Source organism: Pipra filicauda, unplaced genomic scaffold (assembly GCF_003945595.2).
Source record: "Pipra filicauda isolate LSUMZ 115617 unplaced genomic scaffold, ASM394559v2 scaffold109_size3271384_pilon, whole genome shotgun sequence".
NCBI classification, from domain to species: Eukaryota; Metazoa; Chordata; class Aves; order Passeriformes; family Pipridae; genus Pipra; species Pipra filicauda.
This window is the reverse complement of record NW_024103540.1, coordinates 2,038,004-2,060,898: the sequence shown is the minus strand read 5'-3', so window position 1 is coordinate 2,060,898 and position 22,895 is coordinate 2,038,004. Positions and strand designations below refer to the sequence as shown.

The 22,895-nt window shown below is 40.1% G+C and overlaps 2 protein-coding genes across 5 annotated transcripts in view; one reads left to right on the top strand and one right to left on the bottom strand.

The window, feature by feature from the left end:
* Nucleotides 1-5,701, bottom strand: part of TRMT6 (tRNA methyltransferase 6) — a 15,068-nt gene extending 9,367 nt beyond the window's left edge. Inside the window, exons 1-4 of one of the 2 annotated variants that reach the window (XM_027717121.2) lie at nucleotides 5,587-5,634; nucleotides 4,873-5,042; nucleotides 3,348-3,475; nucleotides 2,844-2,953 (exon numbers count right to left, since the gene is read on the bottom strand). Coding sequence is in view for 1 of the 2 variants with exons in the window: in XM_027717368.2 (XP_027573169.1) it covers nucleotides 2,844-2,953; nucleotides 3,348-3,475; nucleotides 5,587-5,681 (333 nt within the window). In the remaining variant the exon portion in view is untranslated. Of the gene's footprint in view, nucleotides 1-2,843; nucleotides 2,954-3,347; nucleotides 3,476-4,872; nucleotides 5,043-5,586 lie in introns of both variants that reach the window. The other variant, XM_027717368.2, reaches the window with a different exon arrangement.
* Nucleotides 5,266-22,895, top strand: MCM8 (minichromosome maintenance 8 homologous recombination repair factor). Of its 3 annotated transcripts, none has more exons than XM_039381245.1 (19): nucleotides 5,266-5,802; nucleotides 6,078-6,227; nucleotides 6,418-6,492; nucleotides 7,015-7,097; nucleotides 7,282-7,431; nucleotides 8,166-8,269; nucleotides 10,243-10,441; nucleotides 11,310-11,395; nucleotides 12,779-12,930; nucleotides 13,909-14,107; nucleotides 14,888-14,918; nucleotides 15,196-15,336; nucleotides 17,018-17,159; nucleotides 17,764-17,959; nucleotides 18,233-18,446; nucleotides 19,334-19,543; nucleotides 20,124-20,200; nucleotides 20,662-20,851; nucleotides 22,154-22,895. In XM_039381245.1, exons 2-19 carry the CDS (start codon nucleotides 6,101-6,103, stop codon nucleotides 22,244-22,246), a joined length of 2,469 nt encoding a protein of 822 aa, XP_039237179.1. In that variant the 5' UTR covers nucleotides 5,266-5,802; nucleotides 6,078-6,100; the 3' UTR covers nucleotides 22,247-22,895. The 3 variants fall into 3 exon arrangements, with proteins under 3 accessions (XP_039237179.1, XP_027571935.2, XP_039237177.1); XM_027716134.2 differs by lacking the exon at nucleotides 5,266-5,802 and adding an exon at nucleotides 5,816-5,954; XM_039381243.1 differs by lacking the exon at nucleotides 5,266-5,802 and having other exon boundaries at nucleotides 5,977-6,227.

Below are 22,895 nucleotides of genomic sequence, written 5' to 3'. Positions count from 1 at the left end.
CTTGTGTGGCCAGAAATGAGGAAAAAGCAGGAATGTTCCTTTCAGAATCAGCAAGTCATTACTTCAGCACTTACTGTGAAGTCTTGGTACCTAAATATTTACCCCATTCTGAATGTGAACAAGACTACACTGCTTTCTCTAAGTGATTAGCTACCTTAAATTATCCTGTATTTAGAATGAGGCAGTTATGTTGTCAATTATTATGAACAACTGACATATTTTGTCAAACATTCCCCTTGTAAAGGGATTGCAATACACTAAACCCTGTGTGAAGCTACACAGGCAAAAATATTTTACAGAAATAAATCAAGGAACCAGATATCAGACATAATATTTAGTTTAATCCAATTCCCTCCTTGGGTGCCTCTGTCTGATTTCAGCATCTGAGGGTATCTTTTTTCCCCATTTTGTGTTAGTTCTTCCCCTCTACTCTGGCTAATGGTCAGACACCTCCCTCACCCCAGTTAATTTTGTCAGCCTCACAAATTGTGGTATTACCAACTCCTTGCACAATGTCCAACTCCTTAGCATTTATTATTTCCTACAACACTCCCCCTGACTTTTTCCTTGTCTAGCTTCTAGGTTTTCCCAGGCTTCTAGTTTTGGTTTCCTGGTCTCTTTTTTCTAGTCTCCACCCTTTGCCAATCCAACTCTTCCTCATACTTTCAGATTCCAGCTGAAGGGATCACTAATATTTCCAAGAAAACCAAACCAAACCAATGGAGCTTTCATTGCTCAGAGTTTAAAAACACAGTGCTGCAAGTACTTCTCATTTCCCGTAGCTGCTTTTCAGGCCATTATTCCTTCAAACACTTAACATGTATTACTAATGGTGTGAAACACCATCTCCTCCTTTTTGCTTTATTCTTGGGAAAAATTAAATGGAGCGCCTGGGATGTTTATGTTGTTGTTTTGCAGGGCTGTTCGTTGCAGTAAAATTTACTGTGAGGAAACTGAGGAGTATTTCTTCGGGGAAAGCAAAAGCCAAAAGGAAGCTGCAGCACTGTGCAATGCCCTGGGAGTACAAGCCACTTCACATCTTCATTTTGACACATATCCCTCAGGAACTGGAAAGGATTTGTGAAAGGATGGGAAATCAAGGCCCATCAACACTTGTGCTGGTTTTGGCTGGGTAGAGTTAACTTCCTTCCCAGTGCCTGGTACGGGGCTGTGTTGTGGATCTGTGCTGAAAACACTTGATCCTATAGAGCTGGTTCTGTTATTGCTCAGCAGGGCTTACGTAGAGCCAAGGCCTTTTCTGCTTCTCATAGTGCCAAGCTGACAAGGGGGCTGGGGGTGCATGGGAAACTGGGAGGGGACCCAAACTGACCAGAGGGATATTCCAGACCCTTGGATATGACGTCATGCTCAATATATAAATTAGGGGAAAGAAGGAAGGAAGGGAGGATGTTTGGGTGTTTGTCTTCCCAAGTCACCCCTAGATGTGATGGGGCCCTGTCCTCCTGGAGGTGGCTGAACACCTGCATGCCCACGGGAAGTTGTGAAAGAATTCCTTGTTTTGCTTTGCTTTCCCTATTAAACTGTCCTTATCTCAACCCATGAGCTTTGCAGCTTTTACGCTTCCAATTTCTCTCCCAGTCCTGCTGGTGGGGGAGCAAGCAAGTGGATGTGTAGGGGCTTGGTTGATGGCTGGGGTTAAGCCACAACAACACTGAAGTTTTATTTGAAATAACAATCATCTCTAAAAACTGAGCCTGAATCACAAAGACAAGCCATTCCTAAACAGGAGTTCAGATTTTTCTAGACATTTATGGAGGAATAATATCTGGTTTTGCTAATATAACTTAAACTGAATATTCAGCCATGGTTCAGAAACCAGAGTAATGAAATAGGATATTTTAATAACCTAAAATAAAAGCACGGTAGGTGTATTGCACAGACACAGTGAGGACATACAGAAAAGTCAGAATGATCTTCTGCCATGGATAATGAGAACAAATAGAAAACATCAAAGCTGTCAGACTGATTAGTACATTCTTCTCAAAGAGATAACACAACTAGCAGCACAACCATGGAAACAGAAGAAATACCATTCTAAACTCCTTGGGTCCATCCATTATTAAGCAGGCAGAAGCAGAAAAACTGCTCCAAAGAGCAGCAGCAAACAGCAAGATGCAAATAGGAGATGAGATGGACTTGATGTAAGCATGAGCAATTTCTTATTTTTATTAGAAAGGGTAAACCAAAGAGAGACAATTTTGCCTGACTGCATGTGCAGAACAGCAGTGTTCTTCACTGACATTTAAGATGGCCTCACTCACTTTATGACAAGGTGCGGGGTCAATACCAACCCCTTTTCTAACAGAACAGAACTGATCTCTTGTGAACATTCTTAGCTTTTGAGGCACAGGTAGAGCACAGGCATCACATGTGTTTGGTAGGTACCTACAGGCTCACTGATGGTACATTTGCTACACAGTGTTATTTCTTCGTACTTGGTTAATTGTCCATAATCCTTTCCTATACCTTTGATAGTTTAATTATGGCATGCTTTTAAAACATCTGTAACACAGAAAGAGCATTTTGATTCTTATACAGAAACAAAACTAAATGGGGATTATATGACCTGTACTTTTTTATCTGTTATGACTTCTGATGCCATAAAAATCTATACTTTACTCTCCATTGACAAAGTTACACACCTCACATGAATTTTTCTCTGAAATTAGCCTTAGCATTTTTGTAAAACCAAAAAACGTGACTTAACCAGAAGAACAAAGTAGTACTGAAATCTATACACAGATAAAAAGAATAGCCTATTTCATAAACTAAAATATAACCATCAAGGTAGCAAAGAAATGACACCAAAACCTTATTTTTACCTGTCCTTTAATACCCTTGTCCTTCAAAGCCTTTATGTCATCATGAGTCAGTTTTTGAGACTTCCCATCGTCAACTATGTTACGATTATCTGTACCTGCTTCCTTTGTTTCTAAAGGAAAAGGATATAGATTTGTAAAATCTAGCACTAAATAAATTGGAGAAACACATGATTTTAGTTTCACAGAAAGCAGATTTCTCATAATTAAACCCACACGTTTTACAGCCTTGCAAAGCACAGCCTAAGCAATGAAACATAATATGTAAAATAAACCCTAATGTATATAAATTCACCCAAACTAAGGTTCAGATTTTCTCCCATATTAAAAAGCTTATTTGTTACAAGACTAGTGAAACAACAGATCAAGACAAAACCATGCACTTTTATGACAGAAAGAATATAAGTAACATTAAGTCAACAAATGATTAATAGAAAGCTTTTCCATTATCAAAGAAAAATTAATTTGAACTAGTTTTTCCAAATACCAGCCACTGCTCTGGGATACCTGTGGTAGTCTCTTCCACATCTTGCTTTGGCTGGAGGTTTCCACCGTTGGTTACTTCAAATGTAGTTCCATAAATATGTCCAATGGCATTATCCAGGTAGAACCACTGCTTCTCAAAGATAATTTTTCTGAAATAAGAGAAAAGTTAATGACACTAAAAGCATTATTTTTACTATGTTGAAACCCACAAGAGTTGAGCTTAAACTATAGCTTTATACATGACATTTTTATCTCTATCCTTTAAGAAAACCAGGACAAACAGAAAAAGTGAAATTAACCACAAAACCCACATTAAACTGAAACTGGTTAAGAAAAGAACAAAGAACTTAAATCGAGCATATAGTAAGAAAAAATTTTTTCAGTTCAAAAGACATTTAAAGTAAGAGATAAAACAAGGCTATGGCACTCAAATTATACAGTACCGTTTTTGATAAAGTCAGAATAAGGCAAGGAATTAAATTAATCATATGAAATCTAGGCTGGGTCATGCAGATCACTGCAAAAAGATGAGCATGAACCTGTATGTTGCAGAGCTCCTTTGAAATAACATTTGCCAAAAGACTATGAAGAAAACAGACAACAGAGAGTGCCTTGTAATCCTAGAAATGTTTTTTAAAAAAAAAACCCAACTGTATCATCCCTTTTGCATTAAGGCAGGTTTGCATTTTTTCTTCTTGACATAAAACAGGATCCACAAAGCCTTCAACTTTCAGGCTGGCCTACAAAGGCTGCCTTGCTAACCAGAGAAATGCCAATCTTGCCAAATGGAACAAGTAGCAGTGTATTATGCCACACTCACATTCAAACCAAAACTTGTCAATGGGAGCTATTATGCAAATTATACTCATCACTAATTCTGAAACTAAGGAAAAAGGTTGTTATTTCCAGTTTTCTACTGACTGAAGTATGAGATTTCTACATATTATATTATTTGTATCCCCAAATAAAATCTACAATTTAAAGGAAGTGTAATAATAAAGTTTTATCAGAGACATTGCCAAATCCTCTTCCTAAAAAAGGACATTATAAATTAAAATCCCTTAACCCCCGCCAACCCAGATTTTAAAAGACTAATAAATTACTACAAAAGACTTGAAATTACTCAAAATATTAAATAGATAAATTAAATAAAATATTAAATAGATAAAAAAATGTATGCACATAATCAAATTTCATTCTGATGACCATTCTAAACAGAATATCCAACCATAGCTATTGTCACATGTTCCTGGAGTGTCCTTAAACTCATGAGATTACAGAAAGGAAAATTAATGCAAAACTAATTTAATTGCTTATGGCTATGTTTACTCTTTGGCTTTTGTATTCTTTCTTTTATGATAGATTTTAAACAAAAACTGAAGAGGGACTTAATGACCAAGATCTTGTCGGTGACAGGCTGACAGGGGCTACCTGATTTTGGTGCCAGATGCTACAGGTGAACATTAAGCCTGACAATAACCAGTGCTCCCAAATTCCTAGGTCTGAGCTACAGCTTTTTTAAACCAGTCTCATTTAAGCGTAGTACCTTCAGATCTCCATCCTACTGAATCAGATGTCTGGCCACATTACCCAACACTGACTTCTACACCTTGGTCTATAAATTTGTCTGCTGCAATGGGGAGAAGCCCAGGGCTGTGTCCATTGATTTTAGCAATTCCTGCTGGGGTACAGGCGCTTCCCGCTATGCCAGATGGCCTAGGAAAGAGAAATAGGAGACCTTTCATAGTAACTATCCAGAGCTGAGCGCCAGCATCTTCCTGCACACTGAGCACACCGAGGCCAATTAACAAGCCCTAATTAACGAGGCGATGCTGCACTTCGCAGAAATCCCGTGCCACGGCGAGGTGTGATGACGATTCCCTTCCCAGGCTGCCGCCACCTCTTCTCCCCTTCGACTGGCACCCGTTTGACAACGACAACACAAAACCACCTTAAATTCCTTTAGAATTCTCAGGAGAAACGCAGCCAGGAGATCTTCCGGGTTGTTTTCTGTCATAGGAACCGAGGCAGCACTAAAACCTTTCCCGCCGCCTGTCACAGCAGCCTGGGGCGAGGCCGCTGTTTGTGCCCGGAGCGGCGGGACCGGGATCGCGACTGCGACCGGGACCGGGACTGGGACTGGGACCGGGACTGGGACCCCCCCTTCCTCCGGCAGGGCCCGCGACTGCCGCCGGCAGCGCCTCACGGGAGCAGGAGAAGGCGCAAACCGAGCACGGAGAGCCGCGGTCCGGGCGCTCACCTCCGGCGCAGGACGGGCACGGCTTTGAAGACCTCGCCGCGCTTGAGGACGGCGCAGTCCCCCTCACGGATGCGCGCGCCCGGGGACGCCTCCATGGCCGCCGCCGCCACTCGGGCCCGCTCTGGGCTTGGCGCCTGCGCAGTCGGGAGCGCGGGCTGAGGCGGGGAGGGGAGGGGCCGCTGAGGGCTCCGCTTCCCGCTCCTGCCCCGCCCTATGGTATCGTATCTTTATCCTCTCCTCTCTTCTCCTGTCCTGAGAGGGGGAAGTGCCCGCGGAGCTCCGAGCTCGTGCTAAGCGGTGGCCGCTGCTGCGGGAGGTCGTGTTGTTGTTTCGTCCCCTCAGCCGTGGCTCCTCTGTGCCTTCCTGTGGTAGGGAGAGGGAGGCCGAGCCTTCCGCGCGGTCCCCCCCCCCCCCGCCATGGCAAATAGCTCTAATTTAAATTAAGTATCTTCTGGTAAAATTTCTGTTTCTTTACCGTTTCGTTGCCGCAGTTTGTTGGCGCCGGCAGAGGGAGATGAGCAGGGATCCCCGGGGCCGGGGGTGCGCCCGGGGCAGAGGCTTTCAGGGGTGGCGAGGAGGATGGCGAGGAGGATGGCGAGGCAGGGGACAGAAGGCAGAGAGCAAAAGGATTCCCGAACCTGGTGAGCAAAATCCTGTGCTTCTACCTGCTTTCTGAAGCCAAAGCGCTTTTCTTTTGACCTACGTCTGTGCTAGGCAATTACAGCTGTTCGTCTCCCGCGGTCAAATGAATCACTGAGAGTAAATGCAAAGTTTTACTATCGCTTTTTTTTAATCCCCATTTTAATCTTTTTTTTTTTTTCCCTCCCCCAGCAAAATCTCGACTAGTCCAGTCAACGCTGGACCAGTTTATTCCCTACAAGGGCTGGAAACTTTATTTCTCTGAAGGTATTTTTAGACCAAAATTATATGTAGCAAGTATTTTAATTTTTTTTTTTTCTAGAATTGGTATATGTTGTGTTTGTAGAGTTATAGGTTCAATAGAAAAACACCAAAATACATATCTTATATAAAACCATGAATACAATACAGACTTCTGTCTTGTGGCATACTGTAATCTCTTGTGGGCTGCAAACCTCAGAAAAGAATCCTTAATAGTGTAAAATGTGATTTATTTTTTTTTTTAAAGCCTGTTCAGTTAGGCACGCAAAACCTGCAGTGAATCAAAGACTGGAATATGCATTCCTCTACTGGACTTTTCATATGTGCTTGTCCTATGCCATCTTTGACAAAGTTCTGTTTTGTAACAGGTCTTACAATAGAACATTACTGTGATACTGTAGAGATCTATCATCCTCCTTAGCTTTGGAATGCAGAAAAATAATGGAAGAGAAATTACCTGTGTATGTATTGTGTGAAACTGAAGTAATTATTTCCTCTTAGTTACTAATGTGTTATGTTTCTAATTAGCTTTTAGTGACAAATCTCCTTTTGTCCAGAAGACTCAAGCCTTTGAAAAGTTTTTCATGCAACGCATTGAGCTTTATGACAAGGTAAAAAACAACCCAAAACATATCCCACCCCAACAACCTATTGTTGATACAAGAACATTACAAATCTTGAGTGGTTTTTCCATCAAAAATAACCTCCATCGTAGACATGAAACGTTTATGACATAATTTGGATGTGTTGAGCTTCTAATTTGAAGGGTATTCTGTAACTTACAATGTTTCACAGGATGAAATAGAAAGAAAAGGAAGTATTCTTGTGGATTATAAGGAACTAATACAAGACAGAGAATTGACTAAATCGATACCAAATATATCTACAGAATTAAGGGATATGCCTGAGAAAATACTGCAGTGTATGGGTTTGGCAATTCACCAGGTAAATATGATGTTCTAATACATAGAAGCATAACCCTCACAACAAAGAAGTTATAAATGTTATAAAACCCAAATCTCTGTTTTCCCGTCTTACGAGAAATTACTGTTTATTTAAAACTCAGATCCTTGAACCTTTCCCATTTCTGTAGGGCCCACAAAATCACATTTTGAAAGTGCTTTGGTGCATTTTGTTTATTCATTGTTACAGCGGTTAAATGTAGTTCTAGCACCTGTGTTACTCCCTAGTGGAAATTCTAATTCCTGGAGGTATTTTTTAATATACTGCAAGTTATTTGTGCTGCCTGTCCCACCTCACACAGCAGAACCATGGCTGGTAGATGAATGGTGAGCAGATTCAAGAATTCCTGGCACTGCTCCATGTCTCTTAAAGTAGCATTTCAGTGCCTGTTGACAGGCAAGTTCAGATGTTGGTGCTTTAGTCAAATGAAACTTCACTTTTTGACCACAGCATTAAAGGTTGCTGTATACTTTTTTTTTTTTAAATTAAAAAACCCAAACACAACAAATAGGTTGATTTTTAAGTTCCACTTAAAATAAAGCTTAAAACTGCTCAGAAGCAGAAAAACATTATTTAGTGGGGTGTCACTGGACAGTCATTAGACTTCAGTAGGAGGATCTGATTGTAAGGGATGCTAATTGAACTTAACAGCGAATCCATGAATCCGTGTTGAGCATGGCACACTGCAGCTATGTCCTCCTTTCTGTTCCATGTAGGTGCTGACCAAGGACCTGGAAAGGCATGCTGCAGAGCTGCAGGTGCAGGAAGGATTACCACTTGAGGGAGAACCTATAATAAATGTGCCTCTCATTCATGCCAGGTAATGGGTGTTGAGTGTTTCAGTTTTTCCAAGTAAGACCTCTTTGCTTCTTGTCTAACGGTTGTCAGTGTCCATTCATGTTGCTGAAGGCTTACATATTTATTGAAGGACTTGACTCTGTGAAGCTATTTCCAGAAGAACAGTCTACATTTTGCTTTTTTCTTCACCGTGACAAAAGCTAAACTGTCCTTGTGAAGAAAAAAGTGAAATGAAACATGCTTATAAGATGAGCAAACAGCTTGTGACTGGAAAAACTTGTAAGTAGAAAAGTGACTTATAAGTAGTACAACTATTCTGTAAAGTATGTGTTGATTAAAAGTAGAACTACTTAAATTTTTGTTTACTGGAGAAGTTAGGATGTAATTATGATCAAGCTTTTTGTTAGCAAAAGGCACATCTTTATAATAAGGAGGTTGATTTGGAGGGTGTGGACATAAGCTGAAGCTGGTAATATTTATTATTCCTTATATGGATGTTTTGGCAGTGGCATATGAGGATGTGTTATTTCTTATTAGCTTAAATCTATTAAATGATTACTGGTAGACAGTCAAGAATATTAATTCTAACTAAACTTCAATTTGAAATTAAGAAGGCTGATGTTACAATAATTTGGAATAAAGTGGGGTTACATTAATTCTGAATGTTTCTTACAAAAACAGAATTGCTGTTATGATTTTTAAAATGTGATTTCCTTTGAGTTTTTGATGAAACGAGTCCTTAGAAGTTTTTTCTTTACTTCCTTAAGTAATGGCATCTCAGCCTTCAAGGGTCTGAGGGGAACTGGGAGTATAAGCTCTGTTTGAGTTTAAATTACTTTTTAAAAAAAATTATTTTATTTTTTATTATGGTTTTTAATTCCCTGCTGGTGGTGAGTTGGTATGGGAAAGCAGCATGTTTTGGCATGTGGATGGCAAGTGGATTTATTTTGGGGGTTTATTGCCCTATGATGTATTTTTAAGTTCTGCACCTTTATAATTATAACAGCGTGCTTTTAACTACACAGTAGAATGTGTTTAAGAGAAACCTGTGTCCAAATAAAGGTATGTACAAACTCTCAGATTCTAAGAGACAGTTACAGACCATTATCCTGTAGACAAAAGTATTCCATAAATCAATAATAGATCATGATTCTAAAACAGTCTTGCAGCTCCATGTGATGGTGATGTTCGGGGTCCTAAGTTGAGGGAGCAGGGAAAAACCTGGATTTCGAGAGCCTTACTCTTATTGGGGCCCAGTGACAGGACAAGGGACAAAGGGTACAAATTAAAACTCTTAAAAATCCATGTGAACACTGTTTTACTGTGAGAGAGGTTGTGTAGTCTCCCTCCATGAAAATATTCAAAACTCAACTGGACTTGTATCTGGGCAACCTGCTCTGGCTGACCCTGCTTGAACAGGAGGGTTGGACTAGACAACCTTATGAGATCCACTCCATGATAAACAACTCTGTCTTGAGTTTCATTCTGATTTATTTGTCTAGGTACTTTGTTGCCCTTAAAAAGGGGCAGTGTGTTGTACCTGATGTCCTTATGTCCTTGAAACACAAAAACTCACCCTTTGTTTTGGAGCCTAGGCATGATAAAACTTTGACCCTTTTGCATTACAACTCCAGTGTTTATCTGAAATAATGGAAAGAGACAATTAGACATGATTATAAAGTAGTTTCTGTTGTATTGCTAATCTCAGTTGTTTACAGGAGGGAGGTGTCACTATATAAACAAACTGTACAGCTGTTGAGATGTATACCTTTGGAGATTATTAAATGTTTTCTAGAACAAGAATCAAAGACTATGCCATGGGTCCACCGACAAAATATTTCCAACCATTTTTTTCTGGATTACCGTTTTTTTCACTGGGAGGAGGACTTTTTTTTGTTTGTTTGTTTGGGTGTGGTTTGTGGCTTTTAGATTTCTTTTTGTTCTGCATTTATGTGTGCTAAGCTTTCAAAATGTTAATGCTTAATTTTTGTGCAGGGTGTACAACTATGACCCACTAACTCAGCTGAAGAACGTCCGGGCCAACTGCTACGGCAAATACATCGCCCTGCGTGGCACCGTCGTGCGTGTCAGCAACATAAAGCCTCTGTGCACCAAGCTGGCTTTTGTGTGTGCCACGTGTGGAGATGTTCAGAGCGTTCCTCTCCCTGATGGAAAGTACACCCTTCCAACTAAGGTAGGTTAAAACCGTTTTACTTCATACTTTTTCCCTTGTCGGTTGTGATCTGTGCAAAAAAGACACCACCGGCAGTAAAAAAGAGAAAAAAAAAATTAAAAAGGTAGTCTATAAAGCTGGGTTAGACAACTGAGACATTGGAAAAAATTAATCATACCATGCAACTCCTGTTACTTCAGGCCCTTTTTACTTGAAAAAAACATATCCTGCTGAAACAGCGTATGTGACAAGCAATACATAGAAACTCCCTGAAATCTAGAAAAAATATTAACCCCTAATTTCCACTTCACTGCTTATGTTTAAAAAGACTCTTCCACCTGGCTGCGGTGGTTTTCTGTGCCTGCACTGGGGGGTTTTGTGAGTTTTGTTTAGAACTTTCTATTTTCATTTCGCTGTTTGTTATCTGGACTTAAAAAGTTATTAGAAATAGGACAGTGCCTGGTTATTTTATGTCACCTGATGTCCTCAAGTGAAAAAAATTATCTAGAGCATCTGTGGGTATTAAAACAAACCCACCAAAACAAAGCAGCCAACCAAAACACTGCACTAAACAAAAAAAACCCAGGAAAACCCACCCACCACCTCCTCTTCCCCCCCCACTGCCCTTCCCCAACTCAAACCAGTTCAGGAAGGGGATCATACTGTGTTTGCTCCAGCAACCGTGAGTCAGAGTTCAGGTGTCTGTGCTTGATAACTCTTCATTAATTATGTACATGCTAATTTATAGCCCTAATTTAACTAGCTTTTTCCTGGAACGATAATGAATCCTATTGCTTTGCTTTTTTTTTTTTTTCCGAATCAAATAAGGCAGTTTCAACTTACGATTTTAAAAAAGGCTGAGAATGAATTAGAATTCCTGTTGTTACAGTGCCTTGTTCCCGAGTGCCGTGGCCGATCCTTCACAGCTGACAGGAGCTCTCCTTTAACCACTACAGTGGACTGGCAGTCTGTTAAGTAAGCACGTCCTCCCTTCTGCACAAAAATATAATGCCACAGGATACTCAAAAAGTGACAGGGTGGCTCAACCCCTGTTACACTGTGTAATTTTAATAATCTTATTCTTTTGCAGAAAGCACTCTTCAACATTTGTATCACAAAGCAGTTGTTTTATCCAAGCACTGGTATACTTTGTAACCTACCCTATGGAATAGCTTCCTGGAAATTTGTCCTGCCATTACAGAGTTCTTTGAGAAATGTTCAGTTTGTGCTCTTTGCAGCTTCTCTTGATCACTTCTTATTGCATTTATGATTTAATGATTCCCTTTAATGAGATATAAGTCAGCTAGAAAAGACCTATTAAGTTATATCAGTCAGCTGTGTCAGTTGACATGAATGAACTGAAAGTAAACTGGAGGGTTAAAAATCTTGAAGTGATCTTGTGCCCCCCAGTCCTTAAGGTACAGTCAGTAGAAGGAAATAGTGCTACACCTGCCTGTTCATCTACTTTCTTTGTCTAATCAGCAAGTAAAATTTGCGAGACCTTTGCTATGGGGGAGCATAGCAATATTTACAGAAATTAACCGTGTTAAATTAGCAGTAGGAAGGTAGAATACTGTTGCTCCATAATACCTGTTCAGAAGACTGTGATGTGTTTCATCCCGCTGGCTCACAGCAGGAAGGGTGTCAGCTTGGAAAAAACGGGACTCTGCTTACTTTTTCCCACTTCTAACATTCAGATTCTGTAAGTTCACATGCTCTGTATCAAAAGTCTTGGTGTGACAAGTGACATCTAAGTATGTTTTTCTTTAGTAACGTTCTGTAATGTAAGCAATTTAAAAATTCATTTAAAAAGTCGTGCTGATGTAGCAGCTCTAGAGGGCGATGTTTATCACAGCTTCTTCAGTAAAGCTTGACTCGGCTTCAAGAAAAACTATCAGAGCTCCAAGTGCAGAGCCAGAACTGAAACTTTGCTAGCCTTTCACAACTCTAGAGCGAACTACTGTTCTTGTTATGGTCTGAGAAATTTCTTGGGCTTTTCTAGGGTTAAAATACCAATTAAGCATTTATGAGGGTTTATAATGTCTGACCTCATATTTTTTGTATATGGGGTCCATCTTATTTCATGTACTGTGCTTATTTCTACATTAACATGCTCAACAGTGCTAGAAAATCTGAGTTTCAATTTGGAGTTCATAGGAGTCTTTCTAAGTTTTATGCATAAATTTATTGAAATCTGAATTGAAAACGCCTGTTTCTCCAGCACTGTTGTTTCTAGAATTTACCAGGGCATTTCTGCTGTGTCTCTTTTCAATTTGGAAAGGATTGCCTGGATGCTTACAGCTGCAGATCTTGGATGCTGCAGCTGAATTGGTGTGTAACTCACCTCGTGTTTGGCAGGGTGCAGGAGCTCATGGCAGATGATCAGCGGGAAGCAGGACGGATCCCTCGCACAATTGAGTGTGAACTGGTTCAAGATCTCGTGGACAGCTGTGTCCCAGGAGATATGGTCACAATCACAGGGATAGTAAAGGTGTCAAGCACTGAGGAAGGTGAAATACCTCATCTGAGAACACTTTCTTCTGAGGGCGGGGTTTTTTTAGGGATTACGCAAGAACAGCCACCCCCCCATAATCTGAGCTCTCAAAGTCGTACATTCATTAAGGGTACATTTCTTCAGAAGTTACCAGAGTTTTACAGTGAGTTCTTTTGACAGGAGGGCTGCCCAACAGGTGCACTGCCTCTAATCACTGATAGAGGGTGGGGTTTGCAGCACAACTGCGGGCCTGCATGTGAAGTGCCAGTCTGACATCTGATGTCAGCTGACAGAAAAGCCATCTTGGGACCACTAATGTAGGGGGGACATCCCTATTTCCTGAAGTCTCACTATGACTCATCATTTCCTTTAATATCTCCTTCAAACATTAGGAGAACTTTCACATTGTTGTGAAGGACTGTTATCTTTCTTAGTTTAGTCCTCCCTAGTCAAATTTTACAACTTTTTTTTTTTAAATATATTGTGCAAAGCTGTAACAGAATACACTGCAGATAACTGCAGTACTGTTTTACTCTGAGACTTCATTCTCTGCTCAATGATCATTGGAGTGTATAGAAAATGATTAATTATTAAGCTATATGTTTAATGCTTCTGCACTGTGCATCTTTTTTTCCTCTAAATATTGAGTGGAAACATTTTATATTCAACTTTTACTTGACTGCAATAATGTAATAATTTAAAATTCCTGGAAAACTTATTTTATTCTGGGAGAAAATTCTCTGTCTCAACATAGACCCTCCATTTCAGCAACATATTTTCTTGTGTACGTGAATGGAGAAACCTTAAAAGAACAAATGTAATTAGAAACTTATTTTGCATCAATTTTAGAAAATGCAGATGTTCAGTACTTAAATATGAACATTTTGCACATATGTATGATATTTCTGAATTATTCTATGCCATTTGTAGATAATATGAATACTTAACGATAGAAGAAAAATGCTCCATCATCCTTTCTCAATTTTTCTAACAGGAGCTTCTAAAAATAAGAATGACAAGTGTATGTTCTTGTTGTACATTGAGGCAAATTCTGTCAGCAACAGTAAAGGACAAAAACTAAAGAATTTTGACGATGAGACTTTTCAAAGATCGTTCATGGAGTTTTCACTTAAAGACCTCTATGCTGTCCAAGAAATTCAAGCTGAGGAAAATCTCTTCAGGCTCATCGTAAAGTAAGTTGTGTTAGACCTAGACTAGGTCTAGGATTGGACTTGTGAATCAGTATGACCACCCTCAGACAAATGTGACAGCTCATCTTAAAGCTATGAAATGTCCAAGGCTTGTGCAACAGAAACCACAGAGATATAACAAACTTTAGTGGGTAAGGAACTTGGGAGGAAGTGAAACTATTGCAGTGGGGGTGTTAGGACTTTGGGAGGGGTTTAAGGATACAATGAGTTAGCTGTGTTTTATTTCAACCCTGAGACAGAAAGCTATGAATAAAAAAACAATTAATTTTGCTCCTCACTGAGCAAATTCAAGTTAGAAGTACCATTTTGTTCTCTGCTTTACAGTGGAGGAAGGAGCTGCAAGAACTGAGCCTAGGGTGTGAAAAACCCTCATTTCAGACTGAGAAATACTCTTCTAGGTGTCCCTCAGGCCCTCCCAGTGGAGTCAAAGAATGCAAAACTAGCACTTTAAAAGTAGGGTTACAGTTAGTTGATTAAGATAAGAAGAGGTGCAGAAACCACCGGGAAGCTGGTTCTCCTCTGTCTTGGTGGGAATTTGAGTGAAAGTCTTTTCTTATTATCAAGCATTTCTTGTTGTACAAATATTTCAAGAAATTTGATGCTGCTGGTCTAAACTGATTCTGCTGGAAATTCAGCAGCAGCCAACTAAAAGTTTTATATGTTTATAAAGGTGTTCTGTGACAAGAGACAGAATAAGGGATTATTTAATACTGATGCGTTGATTTATACTCCCCTCATGTTGAATTGTTCTTTGTTTTTCAGCTCTCTTTGTCCTGCAATCTATGGCCACGAGGTAAGTAATTTAACAACTCTGCTTGCAATTTCTGATTGAAATGTTTATGCCGCAGTAAACTCCTAAAGGATTTATAAAACTTTTCTGGGGTGTGGGTAAGGGACTGTTACTGGTGACTGTGACACCCAATCACTTTTGGTATCAAGGAAGTGGCAGCCTTATACCTTTAAGTTCAGTCATCCAACATGAAAAGAGTTATTACAGCCAATGCTAGGGAGCTTGTCAGTATTGGTCACCATGATCAAATACTTATCAGTGTTGGTATGTTCCACAACAGATTGTAAAGGCAGGTTTGGCCCTGGCGTTATTTGGAGGATGTCAGAAGTTTGTGGATGACAAGAACAGAATCCCAGTGCGAGGAGATCCACATGTTCTGGTTGTTGGAGATCCAGGATTAGGAAAAAGTCAAATGTTGCAAGTATGGATTGATGTAGCACTGTCCTCTGTCTTTCTCTAATTCCTTGTTATCTTGACTTCTTGTAATCATGGTAGGATAAGTGTGCTGAGACCAAGAGGTTGCTTGAGCCTGGCTGGAGTTATGTTTTCATGTAGGATGCCTCAAATATAGGATAGTACCTAAAGGGGTACTTGCAAGGAGCCTTAAAACACTTTCCAAAGCAGGTGTACTTGGTCAGTATATATCTACCTGTGGACTTTCAGGTATAGGTTTATAGGCTTGTTGTCTTGCCCTTCTGTATACACCCTTTTCCCCAGCGGGGAGGTTCACTCCTTCCTATCTTAGCTGGTCCACTGTCAGAATAAGTACACTCTTGGAACAAATGCAACTTTTTGCCATGTAACTCACCTCCAGTGAGGTTTACTTCCATTCTCTTGCCCTGTTTTTATGTTGCTAGAACAGATCTTGGCTTTCTGGGAGAGGGACCGGCTGCTGCATTTGGGTCTTAATCTTGGTGGGCATTTCTGCATGACCATGACAAAATCAGTTAGTAATAGGGTTGGGTTTTTTTTGTCTTAAAAGGAATGGTTTTAAAATTCCATTTCTTTTCCCATAGTTAGTGTGAAGTGAAAGAGGGACAGAGTTCACTTAGACCTGCAGCATTGCATACCTTGTTTAAAAAGTCTGAGTCTTTCTAATGTGGACCTGTTATGTTAGGATGTGATTTGCAATAATTTAACCACAGTGATGGATTTGTTTGCAAGCATCTTAACAAACACATTTTTAAATTATTTTTTTGTTGAATGGGGACTCTCTGGCACAGAGTAGCTGATTTGTTTTCTTCACATTGGCATTCTGTTTTTTAGTAACATTTAAGAAAAGCTAGTACTCTGTTCCTCAGATACAACCCTGAGACAAGATTCCTCTCAGTCATCACTGTCAGAGAAAGGAATCCAATGGAGAAAAGCCAAGGAGCCTGTGTAGGAGCCAGGGTTTTTGGTTTGGGGTTTTTTTTTTTGGTTGGTTGGGGGGTTTTTTCCCTACTTGGTGCCTGTCACATATTTGATACTAAACAAGTATTCCAGTGTTATCTTTTAAATAAAACAGAGGTGCCAGTTGCAGAGTAATTATAGGTATTATCTGAGAAAATCCAGTTATAACTGTGTTCTAGGCAAATTTAACTGCAACGTGTCTGTGTTCAAGCTTACCATGCTTTGCTTTTCTAGTTCATATTTCAGATTGCAGGCTGCTTTCTGGATACTAGAGGCATGGAGAAAACTAGGACTGTCCTTTATCCCTTAGCTGTGTGGAGAACTACGTGTGCTTGCTGTGAAGCAGCATGTGTTGGGCACTAGTCTAAACAGACCTTGGGGTCTGAAGATACAGAAACTATTTATCTGCAATTCCATGACAGACAGTACGTCCCTGAGCATTTCAACATACTTTTAAAATGTGCTTTAAGTGCTGTGCCCAAGGTCCCAGTAATTTTGATGACACAGTAGGGTACGGCTGTACTGCAAGTGACCAAAGTTTCTCCTACTGCATTGCACAAGTATGTCTCTTGGTTGCAAGGAGTTATAACTTTACAGTTGGGCCATGTAAAATAGAAATAAGTTTGGGTTTACTTTCAATTGTTTCTCTAGAATAAGCTTTATGAAATTCTTCACTTTGGGGAGGGAAAAAGTATTTCTTTCTCTTCTAGGCAGTATGTAACGTTGCTCCTCGAGGTGTGTATGTTTGTGGTAATACTTCCACCAGCTCTGGCCTGACTGTTACATTGTCTAGAGATGGCACTTCTGGAGATTTTGCCTTGGAAGCTGGTGCTTTAGTGCTTGGAGATCAAGGTAATACATGTAATGCCACAGGTTTTGTATGATGATATGTGAGGGGCAGGAGTGTGTGCGCTGCTGACTCTAAGATTAACCACAGTGCTCGTTTAACAGTGGACTAAAAATGTATATTTAAAGTATGATATTGGCTTTCCACACCGTGGGAAATTCTGAGCTTCACCAGTGACTTCTCTTGAGGGGATCCCTGCTTTCCTTGGGTGTAGGAAAACTTGATTTCTGCAATTACATACTAGACTTACTGTCAAAGAACTAGTAATTTTTTTTTTTGTTCAGAAATGTGACTCGATGGCACCTGCTGGACTCTTAAAATTTTTGAAAAAGAGATAGCTTATGAGATTTGTTGTCTATTTATAAAAAGCTTGTTTGGTCATTTTAATGTGTAATCAAGATTTACAAGTCAGGCTGACTTCATAATGGTTTGGCTGCATTACCATGAAGTGAAAACAAACCTTGCTGAAATGGAGACTTTGTCCAGTGTCTCCTGCAGTCCCTAGGATTCTAGGTTGGACTTCTGATGTAGTGACTATTGGATTGTAGCACACACTTGCCCATCAGTTAATGTGTTTTCTAGTAAGTCTTTTGTTTTAATTGCTTCCAGGAATTTGTGGAATAGATGAATTTGACAAGATGGGAAACCAGCATCAGGCTTTGTTGGAAGCCATGGAACAGCAAAGCATCAGCCTTGCCAAGGCTGGCATTGTTTGCAGTTTGCCAGCTCGGACATCCATTGTTGCTGCAGCAAACCCAGTTGGAGGACATTATAACAAAGCCAAAACAGTGTCTGAGAACTTAAAGTGAGCACTTTCTGAAATGCTGCTTTTATAGTTCACACATTCAGGAGTAGATGTTTCTGGTAGTCTTGTGTCTTGTGTATAATTGCTTTCTAGTTTTCTGGAGCTTGAACACAAACTTTAATAATTTTTGGTGGCTCTTGAGAGAGAAATTGCTTTTCTACTTTATTCTGAATGAACAGGACAGGACTTTTTTATATGTACTTGAAGTGGAACAGGGTTGCTATAATTTTTCCTCTTCTCTGAGCACTGTGTGGTTCCTTGCCTTTACTCTAGAATGGGGAGTGCTTTGCTGTCAAGATTCGATCTGGTTTTCATTCTGCTGGACACCCCCAATGAAGACCACGACCACCTGCTGTCCGAGCACGTGATGGCGATCCGGGCAGGGAAGCAGGCAGGGAGCAGCAGCGCCGCTGTGACCCGGACCAGCTCCCAGGACCGCTCTGTCCTTCAGGCTGTGTCTGATAGACCACTGCTTGAAAGGCTAAAGGTAGGACTTGTCCTGTGATTGTTGCTCTGCCCCTGCACTGGGACCTGGTGACGCTGACCTGCTGGATGTCCTCAGTCTGCCACTCCCATTCTTCTCATAATCGCTTCTGAATTAGAGGAAGCATTTACCTGTTTCTACCAATTGCCTCTTGTAGCTAACATGACCTGTCCTGCTGGAAGATGTGGCTCAAAACATCTTCATCACATGGAAGAGAATTTATTAGCTGAGGTGTTGGGTTTTTGGTTGTGAGAAGACGCTTTGCATGAGAATGCTCTAAAGCAAATTTGCTGTGTTAGGTTTCAATACAGAGCTACAAAATTAGACTGGATATAATAATTTGATATAACGTGATATGCAATTAAGTATTGAATCCAAATAAAGCCATGTGTAAACAAATCCTTGGGCATCTGCAATTAGACAGATTCACGGATTACAGGAGAGGAAGTATATTTCTTTTTAGACTTCAGTGATCAGTTTGGGAACTGATATTGTCCAATGACAGGTCTTGGGAGAAATACTCCTGCTGAAGCTAAACCCATGCACTTCTGGAAATGGGATATCAGCAGTGATGGGTTAGTCTTCTGCAGAGCTGTAACAACTGGAAATTTGGATTTTCTCTTTTTGAGAAAGAATTCATTATATAGTTAAATCCTATTCTTATCATGGCAAATGAGAAGCCTTGGCTGCTTCTTCTGAAATGGCCAAGCGTGTGTGTTTACATGTCTAAGCACAGTGTATGGACTTCAAGTACACTGTTCATATATTAAGCACTAAAGCCCTTATAGCGATGACTCCACCAGATAAAGCATAGATGATGATGATTTTATATTAAAACTTTTATTGTATAGGGTTCTGACAGAAATCTAAGCTTCTTGTAATTGGGTTAGATCTCAGCAGGAGAAAACTTTGATGCCATTCCACATCAGCTGCTGAGGAAGTACGTGGGATATGCTCGGCAGTACGTTCATCCAAATTTATCTCCAGAGGCTGCACAGGTCCTCCAGGAATTCTACCTTGAGCTCCGGAAGCAGAACCAGGGAGCAGACAGTACCCCAATCACCACGAGGCAGCTGGAGTCGCTGATTCGACTCACAGAGGTAAATTCAAGCTGTAATACTCCAGGGACTGAAAGCAAAGAGATTATTCCTAAGATACTTCTGATGTCCTATAATTTTTGACAGCTTATTCACCACTCTGCTTTTTTTGTTTTGTTTAAAAAAAAAAGTGAGAATGGAAGAGGCCTAGAAGTGTTTAAGAGCTACTGTTCCTTAAAGCCTCTTATAAAGTAAAACACTCTTGAGGGGGTGGAAAGAGAATCTATCACATTCCCCAAAAGGAGAAAAAGTAGGTACAGGCAGGAACAACCTGCTGCCAATCTTGAACTTAGAATGCTGCTGTTGTCCCTAACACTCTGCCTTAATAACACTATTTGTGATCTGCTGCTTCACAAGAATACGAAGCAAACAAACTCCAAGCTACAGCCTAATAATGCAAGTATGCAGGAGGTGACATTGTAACACTAACAAAGAAAAAATTTCCTCTAAATCCTCTAGGCTTCGGTTCCATCTCTGCTCCTAAAATTTGCGTTTGTTGTAGAGTGATTGTAGCTTTTTTCACATCAGCTATAATATATCTTTAATAAAGCTTTGTGTGGTTTTTTTGTTGTTTTGTTTTAAGGCTCGATCAAGGCTGGAATTAAGAGAGAAATGTACCAAGGAAGATGCTGAGGATGTAATAGAAATAATGAAATACAGGTAACACACACTGCTTTAAAAATTAAATAAATCAAGGTGTTATTCATTCAAAACTTTTTTTTAACATATGCAAACACAATGAAGAAATCACTTGATCAAATTTAGGCCCATAATACTAATATTTGGATTTATCTTTGAAAGCTGACAGCAGCTGTAAGTTGAGCACAATTGCTTAGGCCTTTATGTGATCACAGTGGTTGTGTATATCCGTGCACAGCAACTTAGGCATGAGGCTGCTGAAGGTTTTTTTTCTCTCATGTGATTACTCTTTGTTGTTGCAGCTGAACAATTAAAGTTTAAAAGCAATTTTGACGAATGCTTAGTCTAAGTTCCTTAGACAATGACTTTCTTGATAGGGGATGGTTTCCTATGTGGCTTCTGAAAGCCTTCTCAAGCAGTTTTAGGAAGAAAATCCACGTTTGCTTTTATCTCCTGCTGATCTTTTTTTGATCTGTTTTTAGCATGCTGGGAACCTACTCCGACGAGTTTGGAAAGCTGGACTTTGAGCGTTCCCAGCACGGGTCTGGGATGAGCAACCGGTCTCAAGCAAAAAGATTTATTTCTGCCCTGAACAGCATCGCAGAAAGAACCTACAACAACCTCTTTGACCTGCAGCAGCTTCGGCAGATTGCAAAGGAGCTACAGATACGGGTGAGTCTGGAAATCAGGCGTTCCTTCAACAGCAAACTGCAAGACCAGTCAAAATTATTTATTGCAAAATGGGAAGTAGAAAAGGCACATCTGTTGTGCCTCTTTGTGCCTCTTTGCAGTGAACAGAAATAACCAATTTAATGCTGCTTTTAGGCCGAACAGTCTTCTTGAAGTGCCTTTGTAAGCTTTACTAACCTCACCAGCTGTTTGGCAGCAGCAACTCCTCGCACTAGTAAGGGCTGATTCTGTTTCTGAAGCTGGTCCTTGACAAGACCCTGCTTTGTTCTGTGAAAAGCAGTATGGGTTTCAGTTTAGTTTAGTCCCTCTGGCTCCCCAGAGGGCACACCTACTTTTGTTCCAAAATTTATCCTTGTGGTGTCCCTGCTCTATTTCAGCAGTGCAGTGGTGTTTTTTGACCTCCTCTGGATAAAATATTGTGTTTTGGGTTTTCATTCCTGCTTCAAGCATCCTAATGTTGTAACTTGATAGGAACATCATGTAGGACACATGGCCACAAATGTATTTTACCCTGTAATCGACTTGCATTCTGTATTTGTGGAGGGCTTCAGCCAAACAAAAATATTGGTAGCTAATTCTACTTTTTGCTTTATGTTAAAGAGTTTTAAGTGCCAACTTAAAACTGGATTTCAGATGTAATGAGTGAAAAGTAGTGATAATAAGTTTCATAAAGATAAATTATGGGAAGTGGTGCTGTTCTTTCTGTTACCTGGTGACCCTACTTGGGCCTGCTGGGGCAAGATGGCTACAGTTTCCAAACTTGTTGAACTGTTGACTGTACACAAGTCTAGATTTGTTTTGAATCCTGTCTGACAGAACATGGTACATCCAGCTCTCTTCTCCCACGACCATCAGTAATTCAGTGACTACTTAAAGTTAATTCAATTAACTCTCATTCTCCTTTCATATAGAGAATATTTTTTGCCCATTCAGAGTTCTACACCTGGAAATCAGTGAGAGTTGTAGAAATCAGGCTTTTCTTTGGTAGGTACTTGTGTTACAGAACTTGAATTTATACATACAGAACTGCATACTTTGGGCATGTCATAAAGTAGAGAACACAAGTTCTGTGTAACACTACAGTAAAAACAGTGTGTAAGTAGAGCACAGAAGGGTGGGACTGATGGTGTGCCACCTCCTAGTAGGTCAACAGTTCGCTGAGGAAACCAACCTATTCTTAGCTCACTTTATTTCACTGAGTTCTTTGAAATGGTTTATGGTGCTTTACATCAGATAAGGTGTCATCATTCTCCAATTTGATATTTTTGTCTTTATTTTCTCCAGGTATCTGATTTTGAAAGCTTTATTGGATCCCTGAATGACCAGGGTTATCTTTTGAAAAAAGGTTCAAGGGTTTATCAGCTTCAGACAATGTGAAAAGAGTCACTGTGATAAACTTCCCTGGGACATGATGGATACACTGATGGACCTGCAGCAGTGAGACACTGAGCTGCAGCCTGGCACTGCTGGCACTGGGGCTGACTGAGGCTGAGATTTCCCTTCAGAAACTGAAGTGCCCCCAGGCTTGTTTTAAAGCTGCTCAGGACAAACTGACACATGGTATTGCTGCCTGACTCATCCTGTAGGGTCTGCTTACCCAAAAGGGACTGCGTAGGACTAGAATGCACCTCATCATCCTTGAGGAGTGGGAAGTGTGGGTTTACATTGACATTATTACAGTGCCAGGACAGATTTTACTTCTAAACCCAGAAATCTTTCATGAGAAGATGGTGTGAGCTGTATTTTCAGCACTGTAGTTCATTAGGGGAATTTAAAGTGTTGAAATGTTTCAAAAAATTTGGGAACCTTCATGTTGAGACAAGACTGTTTTTACAGCTGTTACCAAATGGCACCTTTTTGAAACTGACTTGATTTGCTGCTTTGAAGTTTGATATTTATTGGTCTTTGAAGCTGAGATCTAATTTGAAATGCAAGTCTGATTTAAGAAAATATCCTTATTACAGTATTTATTATGTAAAACAAGAACTGGATTTTGACTTTCATTAAACTTTACATGTGAGAAATA

Excerpts from the sequence above, each read along its gene's own strand:
- MCM8 (XM_039381245.1), top strand. The coding sequence starts at position 6,101 with ATGAGCAGGGATCCCCGGGGCCGGGGGTGCGCCCGGGGCAGAGGCTTT. Across the intron at positions 11,396-12,778 it reads GTGGACTGGCAGTCTGTTAA|GGTGCAGGAGCTCATGGCAG; the intron begins GTAAGCACGTCC and ends CGTGTTTGGCAG. Across the intron at positions 14,919-15,195 it reads CTGCAATCTATGGCCACGAG|ATTGTAAAGGCAGGTTTGGC; the intron begins GTAAGTAATTTA and ends GTTCCACAACAG.